General features: G+C 32.2%; 2 protein-coding genes across 2 annotated transcripts; both read left to right on the top strand.

Annotated features, from left to right (window-relative positions):
• The first annotated feature begins 369 nt into the window (after positions 1–369).
• On the top strand, positions 370–3451 carry LOC145074339 (guanylate kinase 2-like). The gene is made up of 11 exons (XM_079020736.1): positions 370–604; positions 1061–1092; positions 1186–1293; positions 1496–1566; positions 1661–1790; positions 1879–2241; positions 2391–2512; positions 2591–2726; positions 2795–2840; positions 2932–3019; positions 3110–3451. Exons 2-11 carry the CDS (start codon positions 1090–1092, stop codon positions 3189–3191), a joined length of 1149 nt encoding a protein of 382 aa, XP_078876862.1. The 5' UTR covers positions 370–604; positions 1061–1089; the 3' UTR covers positions 3192–3451.
• Positions 3452–10468: 7017 nt separating this feature from the next.
• On the top strand, positions 10469–11821 carry LOC145075517 (guanylate kinase 1-like). Its single transcript, XM_079021736.1, has 7 exons — positions 10469–10472; positions 10583–10611; positions 10761–10882; positions 10961–11096; positions 11165–11210; positions 11302–11389; positions 11480–11821. Exons 1-7 carry the CDS (start codon positions 10469–10471, stop codon positions 11559–11561), a joined length of 507 nt encoding a protein of 168 aa, XP_078877862.1. The 3' UTR covers positions 11562–11821.
• The last annotated feature ends 1054 nt before the right edge of the window (positions 11822–12875 follow it).

Here is a 12875-nt window from a genome sequence, read left to right as displayed (position 1 = left end):
TCGATCGTTCGATGGTTCGTGTTTTGGCCTTCATTCCGCAGCAATGTCCCCCCAAATGGCCTAAATCGTTCGCACTTCCGCAGCCAAGCAAGTAGGAACCATATTTTTTTTTTGTGATTTTATAATATTACCCTTGTCACCTCAATTCCTCGATAATATCATTCTTGAGAAGTTTAAGGCTTCTGTAGAGATCCAAGTTGTGATCAAAACATAATTTTTCATGGTTAAAATCTTCAAACACCCCCTCTCATACGATCATTTCATAAATTTTATACTAAAATAAATCAAGAATGAATAACAAAACAAAAAACAAAGTAAATAGAAAAAGAGAAAAGAATAAAGAGGGGGGACTGCAAACGACCCAAGAGGCCAAGATCCGCCTCCTTCCCAATCCTCTCTCTCTCTCTCTCTCTCTCTCTCTCTCTCTCTCCATAAATATGGCGGTCTACGTTTCTTCTTTCATCATCTTTTTCCTCAACCATCTTGACTTTTCCAATCCCAAGTTACTTCCGCGTTCATATTTAACCTCCACAAGTGATCTCGCATTCTCAAATTCATCCCCACATTCTTTTTCCAGATTATATCAAATTTTGCCCTTTCTCAGGTAATTCTTCTTCAAATGAATCAAATCTGTGGTATGATCCTTTAATTCAAAACATTGGTGGGTATTTTAGCAAAAAAGTATTTTTTTAGTTGATTTTTTTTTTCAGATTTCAAACGAAAGCAGAGCAATTGTTCTTCGCTTGTTTCAGCACTGTCGTAAAATAACCTGTTCAATGGTCATTTATGATGATTTATTTTATTGGTTAATCGGATTTTTAGGGTCTAATATTGTTTGGGTTTTGGGGTTTTAATGGTGATATTATTATTTTTATTCTTCAGTTTCTAGTTTTGCTATTCAATTCAATAATAGTGGCTTTTGTCTGTTATATGGATTTAGTATCTTTCCAATTTCCACCGCCTGGAAATTTGTCTTTTTGTTTACTTTTTGTAAGATCTTGAAACCGAGATAAGTTTCATTTGCTTTAATAATTGATTTTTGATAATTCTCTTTGCTCAGGTCTTAAATCTGTTGAAAACCTTGCTCTAATGGTGAGCAAAACCTCCAATTATTAACGCATTGATAAGATGCAGTAGGAATTTTGATCAATCCTTTTAACCTTTTCCTTTTCTTTTGGTAATTAGGGTGAAGCTCCAGCTTTCATTGCCGATGATCTGCATACCAGTTTTTCAAACGGGCTTCATTTGAAACTAAATGAGTTTGAAACAGCTACTGTTATTGGGAATAAGACAGTATGTAGTTGAACTAATTCTATTTCATTTGATATATAAATATTTCAATTTTCAAGCTTGGTGTAGGCTTCTTTCAATACAAAGTAAAAAAATTTCATTTTTTGCTATCTCTCCTCTATGCAAAAAGACGTGATTGCCCTTCTCATCTCATCATCACTTGTCCATTCCCTTTTTCTGAATCATATCTTTTCGTTTTAATCAGTATGTCATTGGTGGGATTAATGATCCGACATCAACTGGAGTTCGTATTTTCAATAAATCAACTGGTAACTGGTGAGTTTTAATCTTTTCCCTTGTAAATTTTTTACTTAGATTTTTTGTTTTTGACAGTTTTGATTTATTAAAGATTCATTTTTGGTATGTAAAGGGTGATTCCAACCATTCTAGGAACAAAACCAAAGGCATTCAAGGGCCATTCTACAATACTCTTGAATAAAGATAGAATCTTGATTATCAAAACCAATTCCAAATCCAACGACAGTATTTGGTTTCTTGAGGTTGGTATTCCAAAAAATTCCACAAGTTATATGAAAATATGGTAATGATCTTCACTGATCTTTAAGTAATTTCATGATCCCATTCTAGGTGGACACTCAGTTTGTTGAAGATCAGAAGAAGAAATTTGAAACCGAAGTAGTTGCTTGGAGTAAGGGAGTTATAGGTGATGCTGAAAGACCAATAGTAATTAGTGGGCCTTCTGGAGTGGGTAAGGGCACACTAATCAATATGCTAATGAAAGAGTTTCCTTCAATGTTTGGGTTCTCTGTTAGTCACACTACGCGGGCCCCACGGGAGAAAGAGGAGAATGGTGTTCATTATCATTTTACAAACCGAAGTGTCATGGAGGAAGAGATTAAAGCGGGAAAGTTTCTTGAATTTGCTGCAGTTCATGGAAATCTTTATGGGACTAGTGTAGAAGCTGTTGAGGTTGTTGCTGATGCTGGAAAGGTATTACTTTTATCTTTATAGGAAACTGTTGTTTGTCCATTAAGTCAAAAAGAAAGTTATAATTATCTTGCATAAAAGATTATTTACTAGAATGAGGTTGTGAAGTAGTTAAGAATTAAGATATAGTGAGTGGTGATTTGATTATGTAGAGATGCATCCTTGACATTGATGTTCAAGGAGCAAGGTCTGTTCGGGCTAGTTCTCTTGAGGCTATTTTCGTCTTTATTTGCCCTCCCTCATTTGAGGAGCTTGAGAAGCGCCTTCGTGAAAGGTTTGAGTTTTTTGTTTGTTTGTGTTGTTGTTGTTATTCTTTAAGTTGACCAAATAAGTCATCAATTTGGTCAAACAGAGGGACAGAGACTGAAGAACAGATCCAGAAAAGGCTTAGAAATGCCAAGGCTGAGCTTGAACAAGGAAAATCTTCCGGCCTTTTTGATCATGTTTTGGTGAATGATGATCTTGAGGCTTGTTATGAACGGCTTAAGGTGAAATTACTTTTTTGGCCATTGTTAGATCCGAGTTTTTGGTTAAACCTGATTTATTTTGTTTGTAGAAAATCTTGGGTCTTGATGGAAGCTCTGATGCTACCCTAAAAACGCGTACGTTTGTCAACTTTTTTTGAGCTTTTAATTTTATGTAATTTAATCTCTTAGAAAAGTTCTCATGGAGCTTTTGAATTGTTGAATACAGAAACTGAGGTGTTTGATTTGCCAATGGATTTCTCATTATCCAAAATCAACGAAAAGATCCTGATAAACAGTGGGATTGATGAGCGAAGGTATATATGAAACTCAAATTCCGACATTTTTTTTTAATTGAAGTTAAAATTAAAATTAAAATTGTAGACTTATTGTGAAATTGTTTGCAGGATTGTGCTGGACTTATCTTCCATGAAAGGTGGGGCCCCTGGGAGGACAAGAGGGCTATGTATGTACACAACTGGCAACTGATGGTGTCAGCCTTTTTCGATACTAACTTTAGTAATGAATTTCTATTTGATTTATAATTTTAAGGAAAACCCAAAAGGATTAACTTCAGGAAAGGAGAATAGTGATAGTTTTTTGATAATTATTTTCCTAGATTTCGGTCATATTGATGATTTAGAAGTAGAAAAATGAAGTAGCTTTTGCCATATTGCATTGTATTTGACCAAAACTGATTTGATTCTTTAAACATATGGAAACAGAAAAGGAATTTTACTCTTGTACAATGTTTAGAAAGGAACTGGAATTTGTCAAATGAAATTCAATTTTTGAAGGAGTTAGAATATAAAAGAGTTTGAGTTTTGTCACTGTGTTTGGTTGACAAAAAAAATGAAACAAAGTTTTTGTATCACTACTCATATAGGTCTGTATAGAGGGCGGGACCACACAAGCTATTAGTTTAGCTATATATAGGGTTGTTTTCAATAATTCTGGTGAACATCTTTTTCTATAAAAATTATTGGAAAAAAAAATCAAAGGATAAGTGATTAAAGGAGATTGGAATGGAGAAATAATGAATTGGAAATAGTTCAAAAAGAAAATATATAGTTAATAAATAGGAAAACTTTATAAAAACCCAACATATTTTCATCAAAGTTTTAAAAAAACCACTATATTATTTATTTGTACGTTAAAACCCTTATATTTTTCAAAATGTATCATTTAAAGCATCGAACTCGGTATATCTTAGATAGCCGAAAATGCTAGGTAATTGAATCTCAACATTTTGATTGTTACAATTCATTAGATAAAAAAAATTTAAAATATAAGGGTTTAAATATATTAGGTTTTTCTGAAGTCATAAAACCTTAATGGTTTTTTTAATCCTCTCATGAAAATATATTAGGTTTTTCTGACGTCATAAAATCTTAAATAAGAATTTCTAAAAATGTAAGGGTTTTAGCACACTAAAAAATAATATAGTGGTTTTTTTAATCATTTGATGAAAATACGTTGAGTTTTTTTTTTTCTAACGTTTTCCTAATAAATAAGAATAGTAGATGAACTTTATAAGAAAGATATGTTTTAAGAGCATCTACGGCAGCATTACAGATGATGAGTTGAGTTTTTTTTTTTTCTAACGTTTTCCTAATAAATAAGAATAGTAGATGAACTTTATAAGAAAGATATGTTTTAAGAGCATCTACGGCAGCATTGCAGATGATGGGTTAGTTTTTTTTTTCCTACCGTTTTCCTAATAAATAAGAATAGTAGATGAACTTTATAAGAAAGATATGTTTTAAGAGCATCTACGACAGCATTGCAGATGATGAAGTTGCGAACCTATATAAGGGTGACATGAGAAATCCAACTAAATCCAACCCAAAAAGTTCTTGCAGATATACAAAGGCTTTCAAATGCTACAAAGGCTTTCAAATGCTGCAGTAGGTCTCTCCTTTCATCAACTTGCTATATAAAATTATATTATAATGTTATTCGATTAATTAATTAAATTAATTTAAGTACCATCATGATTTTAATTTACTAATTTACTAATTAATATGTTACACAACTTTGTAAATTTATATTTTTTCCGTAATCTCTGGACAGTTAAAATATTACTATTAGATTATATATTTTGTAATTATTTTATTAACTAAAAATAATAAATTTAAATTTAAATGGGTGTTTTAAATTTCTAAATGATTATAAATAGGTATGATGTAGTTATAGATGTGTTGGTGGGACAACCTTTGAAAGAATATTGATATTGTATTGATATTGAGTGTAATTGGAGAAAAAACCGTGACATTGCAAATAGAAAATTGATATTGCACTAATATGAGTGGTCTTAAAAACATCCCAACCCAACATTAAACACAACATAAAAATCATCTCTACATTAAATATAACACTAAACCTTAGATTAAGTTCTCCCTAATAAATAAAGAACTTTTTGTCATATGTCCTCTTCTCCTTCATTTGGATGCATGTCATTCTCTAGAATTTTTTAATTTTTTATTTTTCACTTGTCATTTTATTGTATTTTTCATTTTATTAAATTAAAATTTCTCATTTAATATGTAAGGTAATATATATATATATATATATATATATATATATATATATATATATATATATATATATAAGGTATTTATTAAAAAAGGTTTACATGTGTAATGTATTCAATACATTAAAACCTCATTAATTTTAATAATTCAAAAATTCTCATTTTTCTTATAAATTCAAACTTTTCAAATTGTTAAAATTTTATATTTAATTTTTTCTAAATAAACTCATATAATACATGGGTGTCACATAGGGGTGTAAGTGAGACAAGTCAACTCGCGAGAAACTCGAGACCGACTCGGAAAATACTCGAAATCGACTTGACCTTAATCGAGCCGAGCTCGAGTACAAAAATACTCAGCTCGTAAGGCTCGCGAGCTTAGTCGAGCTTAGTGTAATTTACATATATATCATTTCTTTATAATTGTTCATTTATAACATATATGTCATTTCTATATAATTATTCATTTATGACATATATGGTTGATGTTATATTGATATTAGGTGATTAATAGTGGTTTTTTTTTTTTTTTTTTTTGTAGTTTGGACATTTACATTTGAAATGCTTAATATTTCTTACTCAATTTAATGATTTTGATTTTTTTGAGGTATTAGTCGAGCCGAGCTCGAGACTGTCGAGTATTTCACGAGCCCGAGCTTGAGCTTAAAATCAAAGCTCGAGTCGAGTTCGAGCCGAGTTTCGAGCTCGAGTATTTTAGTCGAGCTGAGCTTCGAGCTTGGTAGTATTTTACTCGACTCGGCTCGTTTACACCCCTAAACTGTCACACATAGTATATAATATAACACCATATAATGTAATATTGTTCATTATATATATATATATATATATATATATATATATATATATATATATATATATATATATATATATATATATATATATATTAAAGTTATCGTTCCTTAGCTACAGTAAATGTGCTAAGGAATTGACATAAATGGTCCCCTGTTTATGTCTTTAGTTACAGTTCTGGTCATTTCTGTTATATTTTGATTTATTTAATTTCTCAGTTTTGGGTTTATTCCACCATCGCCAACCTTCACGATACGTGGCTTCTGTATTTCCTCACCGCCTCACCTGCCACTCCTCTTATGCCATCTTCATGATCCACCGCCTACTTCTCTCCATGTTTTACGTCTTTTCTCCCAAAGAGGGTTGCTTTACCGGGGTTAAGGTACCGCTTCTATCATCTTAGTAGACAACCTTCCCAATCCATATCCACTGCTTCTTTCTTCCACAGTAAAGTTCCATCCACCGACTCCACTGCCTGCTTTCATCTGCATTTCTTTCGTCACGATCCCTTCCCTATCTGCTATTCGACTCTTCAATTCCGCCATAGCTGACGCCGACGAGTATGCGTACACCACAGACGTCTCCGACGAGTCTTCCCCCACCATTGTAGAAGCCGGCGAGCCCTAATTTCGTGTACCTTTACTTCAACTCCGGCCACATCCACACCCGACGAGTCATGCTTCGATTCCGGATACATTCAATGTCGGGTCTCCCTGTGCGATTCATTGTTAATAGACTTTGTGTGAGATTAAAGTCACCTCTTTTCTCCCCTCTTTTCTTCTTATGATGGTACTGGAATTCAATGTTATTGCTCAAATGAAAATCAACAGGTACAACACAACTAATTTTGAGTTTCTTACTTCCCACTAACTTTATAAATGTTAAAATGTCTTCATGACTTGTTTCATTTTTATAAATGTTAAAATGTCTTCATGACTTGTTTCATTTTGTTGAGCTAGTCACTTTTAGCTTTACTGACATTATTATACTCTAGTTTTTAGTTTTTAGGCATGTGGTGCAAATTACACCACAGCTTATTTATTATGTTTAAAAATGTAGTTGATTTTTTATGTTTAAAAATGAATGTAAAAATAGAATTACGTGTGTTACTAGAAAAAATGCTAACACCCATGCTTGCTTCATTTTCAAAATCATTGCAATTTTTATCCCTGTATTTTCTGTTAACCATATGTTTTCATGTTAAGCTAATTTTTATTTAAACTATTTTTACGTTCAAAGATAGAAACTTATTTCAGGTTCCAGTTTCATCGTTCAAGTTCCTATGGGGTTTCACTTTCGTAATCAACATCAATTTTGACAGGATCAATCTCAGATTTCCAATTACAGCAATTTTAAGCATTTTCTATTTTCAAAGTTCAATTAGGGTTCTTGTAAAACTTCTCCAAATTGGCGAATCTTTCAACAATAGTTTGAACATTCAGTGTATTATCATCTCCCAAACCAACAGCAGGAATGAAGAACTGGGCAGCTGATAAAAATCCAAACCAGTAATCAAATAAGGGATATTTATTTTGATTTATGTTAAATATAAGTTTGTTTTATTAAATAAACAAGTTGTTTCAATAATACGATAAATAGTTCTATACGAATAATTAATTTTGGTTATAAACTTTTAATAATTTAATTGAACTAATGAAAAAATATCTCAATATGGTTGTAACTTGTAATAGCAGTTAAACCATGAAAAAAAAACCTTGACCCATGAAAGGGACTATCTCAAACCCATGACAGAGGATATCTCAATACGGTTGTGGTTGCTGTAGCGGGATAACCCGAAAAGGGACTATCGTAAACCTAATAAGGAATATCTCTAGTTGAAATAGGGTGTTTGGATCTATCAATCAATCTCATCACAAGTAAATGCATATAATGGCATTTTAAAACGCATATAAAAACAAAGCATAAGCTTTTCTTCAAAATAAAATAAACTTTACAAAAATAGTTTTCATAAATGTAAGGAAATACATATAGTAAACTATAGAACCAAATATATATCCTATTAAAACCAAATCCAAAACATATCATTACATAAGTACTTATACTTCTGATAAATTTACCTTGAAGTTCTTTTGTAGCTTTTAATACTTCTCTTCTATTTCAAGAATGGTTGAGAGTTCAAATGTCACCTAAAAGCATCATAAGATGTGACAAAATCCTATTAATTTCCCCATCATGTCACTTATTAAGATCTTAATTCTAGAAATGAAATTTTATTGATTCAAAGCCTTTTTTATGGTAAAACATGAATGTAGGAGAAAACGATAAGTGATGGACAAAAATTTTATGATGTTTCCAAGTTGTCACTATTCATAGGCCTTATGCGGGTAAAATAAAATTCTATGCGGGCCGCGTGAGCAGATAGTGTCTATTTGGGTGAAAAAAATATTCATTACACACGAGTCATATAGAATTTTGTATGGGTCACATATATCTAAAGGGTTTTTTGTCCGAATCATCCTCACTTATTCCTAATTTTATCAAGGATGATTCCATTTACATAACCTTAACTTAAACATCAAAAGGTATCATAACTTTAAATGGAATCGGGAATAAGTGGAAGTGATTTGTAGCTTGAAACCTCATTAGTAACTTCATATTTTGGCAAAAACTTGAATATCTGAAATGTGACAGATTTGAGTTTACTAACCCTTGCTGGAAATGGAACAAGGAAATGTTGAGAATGGAATGAAATCTTGAATTCCATCACTTAATAAAAAAATAATAAAAATAAAATGGAATGATGGATTACACCACTTAATGGAAAACTTGTCAATGTATAATATAACGAAGAATGGAATGGAATCATCATCTAATGAAAGAAAAAGGAAATCACAACTTTTATGCTACATATCGGAGTGTATAATAGATGTCTATTGAGGGTATTATTAGCCATAGTCAATAAGATAAACCCTTACATGTATGGTCTCGTTGGGTAAAGAGGTAGATATACATCCCAAAAGTTGTTGTCAAACGACATTTTACAGCTAAAATATAGTATAACGAACTCCTAAATGTGCATAGTAGGGTCAATTAAGGGGTTAAATGGGTGAAGATATGGAAAGGTTGTTGAGTTTTTGAATGTTAAGCATGGCTTTGTAGACAGTTTGACCATAGAAAAGATACAAAGAAAGTGCAATCAATTTGAAGCTTATTCCATACCTTTGCTTTGTTACCCTTATTATGAACGAAGTTTGAGATGATTGAAATGATAATGATAAGATTAAACATGAAACTTTAGTGATAAGTACTCAAGTGGAGTTCTAGAGTCTCAAATCCCCTTTAATGACACAAGATGTGTCCAAAGGCATATGAGGCAAGGTATCTTTAACTATATTAACGACACATGATGAATTTAAAGACATATGATGAGCAATTAACTATTATCAAGACTCAAGTAGTGTCTAAGGTACATATGGTGTCTTTAGTCATATTTAAAGGCACTTGTGGTATTCTTGATCCTTTTAAAGGCACAACAGGTGTTTTCAAATGGTATAAACGAAGTCTTTAGTTTGAAATTTGTGATAAACGGACTTATATATGGATTAAAGTGGACTGGAGAACTACAACGATACACACTTTATAAATGTTAAAATGTCTTCATGACTTGTTTCATTTTGTTGAGCATAGTTACTTTTGCCTTTACTAGTGACATTATTATACTCTAGTTTTTAGGCATGTGGTGCATATTACACCACAGTTAATTTTTTATGTTTAAAAATGAAAGTAAAAATAGGATTACGTGCGTTACTAGAAAAAATGCTAACACCCATGTTAGCTTCATTTTCAAAATCATTACTATTTTTAACCCATTTATTTTATGTTAACCATGTTTTTTCACTTTAAGCTCATTTATATTTTAACCAGTGTATTTTTCCACCATGTCTAGGGAATGAGTATATGATTTATGACTTATGAGAAGAAAAAAAAGAAATTCTTAAAATTCTGTTAAGTTAGAGGCAATTCCGTTCACTCCGTTGGCTTTCCGGGCTAAGAGTTTACAGATGTATTAAAGCAATACTAGAAGGATGATTTTTGATTAAACAATACTAGAACGATGCTTTTTGTAATTCTTGAAAAGAAAGAGTACAGGTGAGGGCTAGGGTTTCAGCAAATATAGCCTAAGGTTGCCGCCGTCCACCTCTATAAATCTCCACAAACTTCCACAAAAGACTTCAATGTCTGGTACGGTATCGTCGTCTCTAAAACTGAGAAAAACATCGTGCACATCATCCGTGAAACGATGGTTTCTCAGTTTTAGAATCTGCTATACTCGTAATCTGTGTTACACACCCTAATCGGTTGAAGATTCTCGTTCATTCTAATGCAATGTCATCACCTCTGAAACTCAAGAACACGTCGTCTTCGAAGTCGAATCTCTGATTCTTTCTTTGTTCAGTAAACGATGTGTTCTTGTGTTTCGAGGTTATGACGTTGGTTAACAATCATAACTTATTTCGATATGTCTATGTTGATTCAGGTAAAGTCTTATCCTTAAGTGATTTTTATTTTGTATAAGCTGTTGAGGTTGTTGCTGATGCTGGAAAGGTATTACTTTTATCTTTATAGGAAACTGTTGTTTGTCCATTAAGTCAAAAAGAAAGTTATAATTATCTTGCATAAAAGATTATTTACTAGAATGAGGTTGTGAAGTAGTTAAGAATTAAGATATAGTGAGTGGTGATTTGATTATGTAGAGATGCATCCTTGACATTGATGTTCAAGGAGCAAGGTCTGTTCGGGCTAGTTCTCTTGAGGCTATTTTCGTCTTTATTTGCCCTCCCTCATTTGAGGAGCTTGAGAAGCGCCTTCGTGAAAGGTTTGAGTTTTTTGTTTGTTTGTGTTGTTGTTGTTATTCTTTAAGTTGACCAAATAAGTCATCAATTTGGTCAAACAGAGGGACAGAGACTGAAGAACAGATCCAGAAAAGGCTTAGAAATGCCAAGGCTGAGCTTGAACAAGGAAAATCTTCCGGCCTTTTTGATCATGTTTTGGTGAATGATGATCTTGAGGCTTGTTATGAACGGCTTAAGGTGAAATTACTTTTTTGGCCATTGTTAGATCCGAGTTTTTGGTTAAACCTGATTTATTTTGTTTGTAGAAAATCTTGGGTCTTGATGGAAGCTCTGATGCTACCCTAAAAACGCGTACGTTTGTCAACTTTTTTTGAGCTTTTAATTTTATGTAATTTAATCTCTTAGAAAAGTTCTCATGGAGCTTTTGAATTGTTGAATACAGAAACTGAGGTGTTTGATTTGCCAATGGATTTCTCATTATCCAAAATCAACGAAAAGATCCTGATAAACAGTGGGATTGATGAGCGAAGGTATATATGAAACTCAAATTCCGACATTTTTTTTTAATTGAAGTTAAAATTAAAATTAAAATTGTAGACTTATTGTGAAATTGTTTGCAGGATTGTGCTGGACTTATCTTCCATGAAAGGTGGGGCCCCTGGGAGGACAAGAGGGCTATGTATGTACACAACTGGCAACTGATGGTGTCAGCCTTTTTCGATACTAACTTTAGTAATGAATTTCTATTTGATTTATAATTTTAAGGAAAACCCAAAAGGATTAACTTCAGGAAAGGAGAATAGTGATAGTTTTTTGATAATTATTTTCCTAGATTTCGGTCATATTGATGATTTAGAAGTAGAAAAATGAAGTAGCTTTTGCCATATTGCATTGTATTTGACCAAAACTGATTTGATTCTTTAAACATATGGAAACAGAAAAGGAATTTTACTCTTGTACAATGTTTAGAAAGGAACTGGAATTTGTCACATGAAATTCAATTTTTGAAGGAGTTAGAATATAAAAGAGTTTTGAGTTTTCTCACTGTGTTTGGTTGACAAAAAAAATGAAACAAAGTTTTTGTGCAGGGCAGGCCCAAGGGGAGGGCCTCTGCACAGGGCATCAATTGGTTAGGGGGCATCAAATTTACAGTCGGTCTTATTGGTATGTATACTTCAAGGCGTCAATTGAAAGAATGAACGACGAATGAAATAAGTGCATAATCAAGAGAATGTATCAAGCATAAATTGAAGTAATCGGCAGTAAATTGTTTGGTAACACCAGAAGTCGCATTACAATTCACACAATCACACACCTAAATCGACAAGCACACACCTAAATCGAGGAGTCGCTCGGGATAAATAAGGGATTAATCACCATTATCGATTTACTTTTTCACTGATTTTTCAATTCTCCTTTGCTTTCTCTAGTTCCCCCAAATCATAAAATATAATCGAGTAGGGTTTATACCATGGCCCATTTCTTTGATTGTAATTCTTATTCTCGGTATTGTGAGTGAAAAAACGATTCACTCTCCAGGCTTTTTGATTGTAATCGAGTCATTGATTCTCCAAACTTTTTGAGTGAAGTTTCTCATAAATCAAAATTGTAATTCTTTATTCTCTGCTATGAATCTGATTTAATGGGTTCAAGACTTGTAAGTATAAATCAAAATATATGATTCTGATTTAGATATGTTTTCTTGATTTCAAAATTTTCATCTTTACTTTTTCTTGAATTAATCTTTATGTTTTGAAGATTTCATCTCCTGTTTGTGTTTTTGATATATTTCTTAGTGTTGTAATGATTCGATGCTCCTTGTGAATTAAATCATTGTTGAAGTCTTTGAAAAGATATGTTGTTTTTATTTTTCCTCATTGCTAATAATTAAAGGATAAAGGTATCCCATGACACTAATTTCTCTCTTGAAAACTTATAATACAAGCTAAGTGTGTTTGCATATGCTTCTCAATTTAAGGACCTGTTAACTTTGTTTGAAATATTAATATGTACTCT

Source organism: Lactuca serriola, chromosome 9, assembly GCF_051521515.1.
Source record: "Lactuca serriola cultivar US96UC23 chromosome 9, Lser_US96UC23_V15, whole genome shotgun sequence".
NCBI lineage: Eukaryota > Viridiplantae > Streptophyta > Magnoliopsida > Asterales > Asteraceae > Lactuca > Lactuca serriola.
The sequence above is the reverse complement of the archived record's forward strand: the minus strand, read 5'-3'. Positions and strand labels throughout refer to the sequence as shown.

Coding starts and splice junctions, on each gene's coding strand:
- LOC145074339 (XM_079020736.1), top strand. Junction 2,242..2,390: donor TTGTTGCTGATGCTGGAAAG/GTATTACTTTTA, acceptor TTGATTATGTAG/AGATGCATCCTTGACATTGA. Junction 2,841..2,931: donor TGATGCTACCCTAAAAACGC/GTACGTTTGTCA, acceptor TGTTGAATACAG/AAACTGAGGTGTTTGATTTG.
- LOC145075517 (XM_079021736.1), top strand. Junction 10,612..10,760: donor TTGTTGCTGATGCTGGAAAG/GTATTACTTTTA, acceptor TTGATTATGTAG/AGATGCATCCTTGACATTGA. Junction 11,097..11,164: donor CTTGTTATGAACGGCTTAAG/GTGAAATTACTT, acceptor TTTTGTTTGTAG/AAAATCTTGGGTCTTGATGG.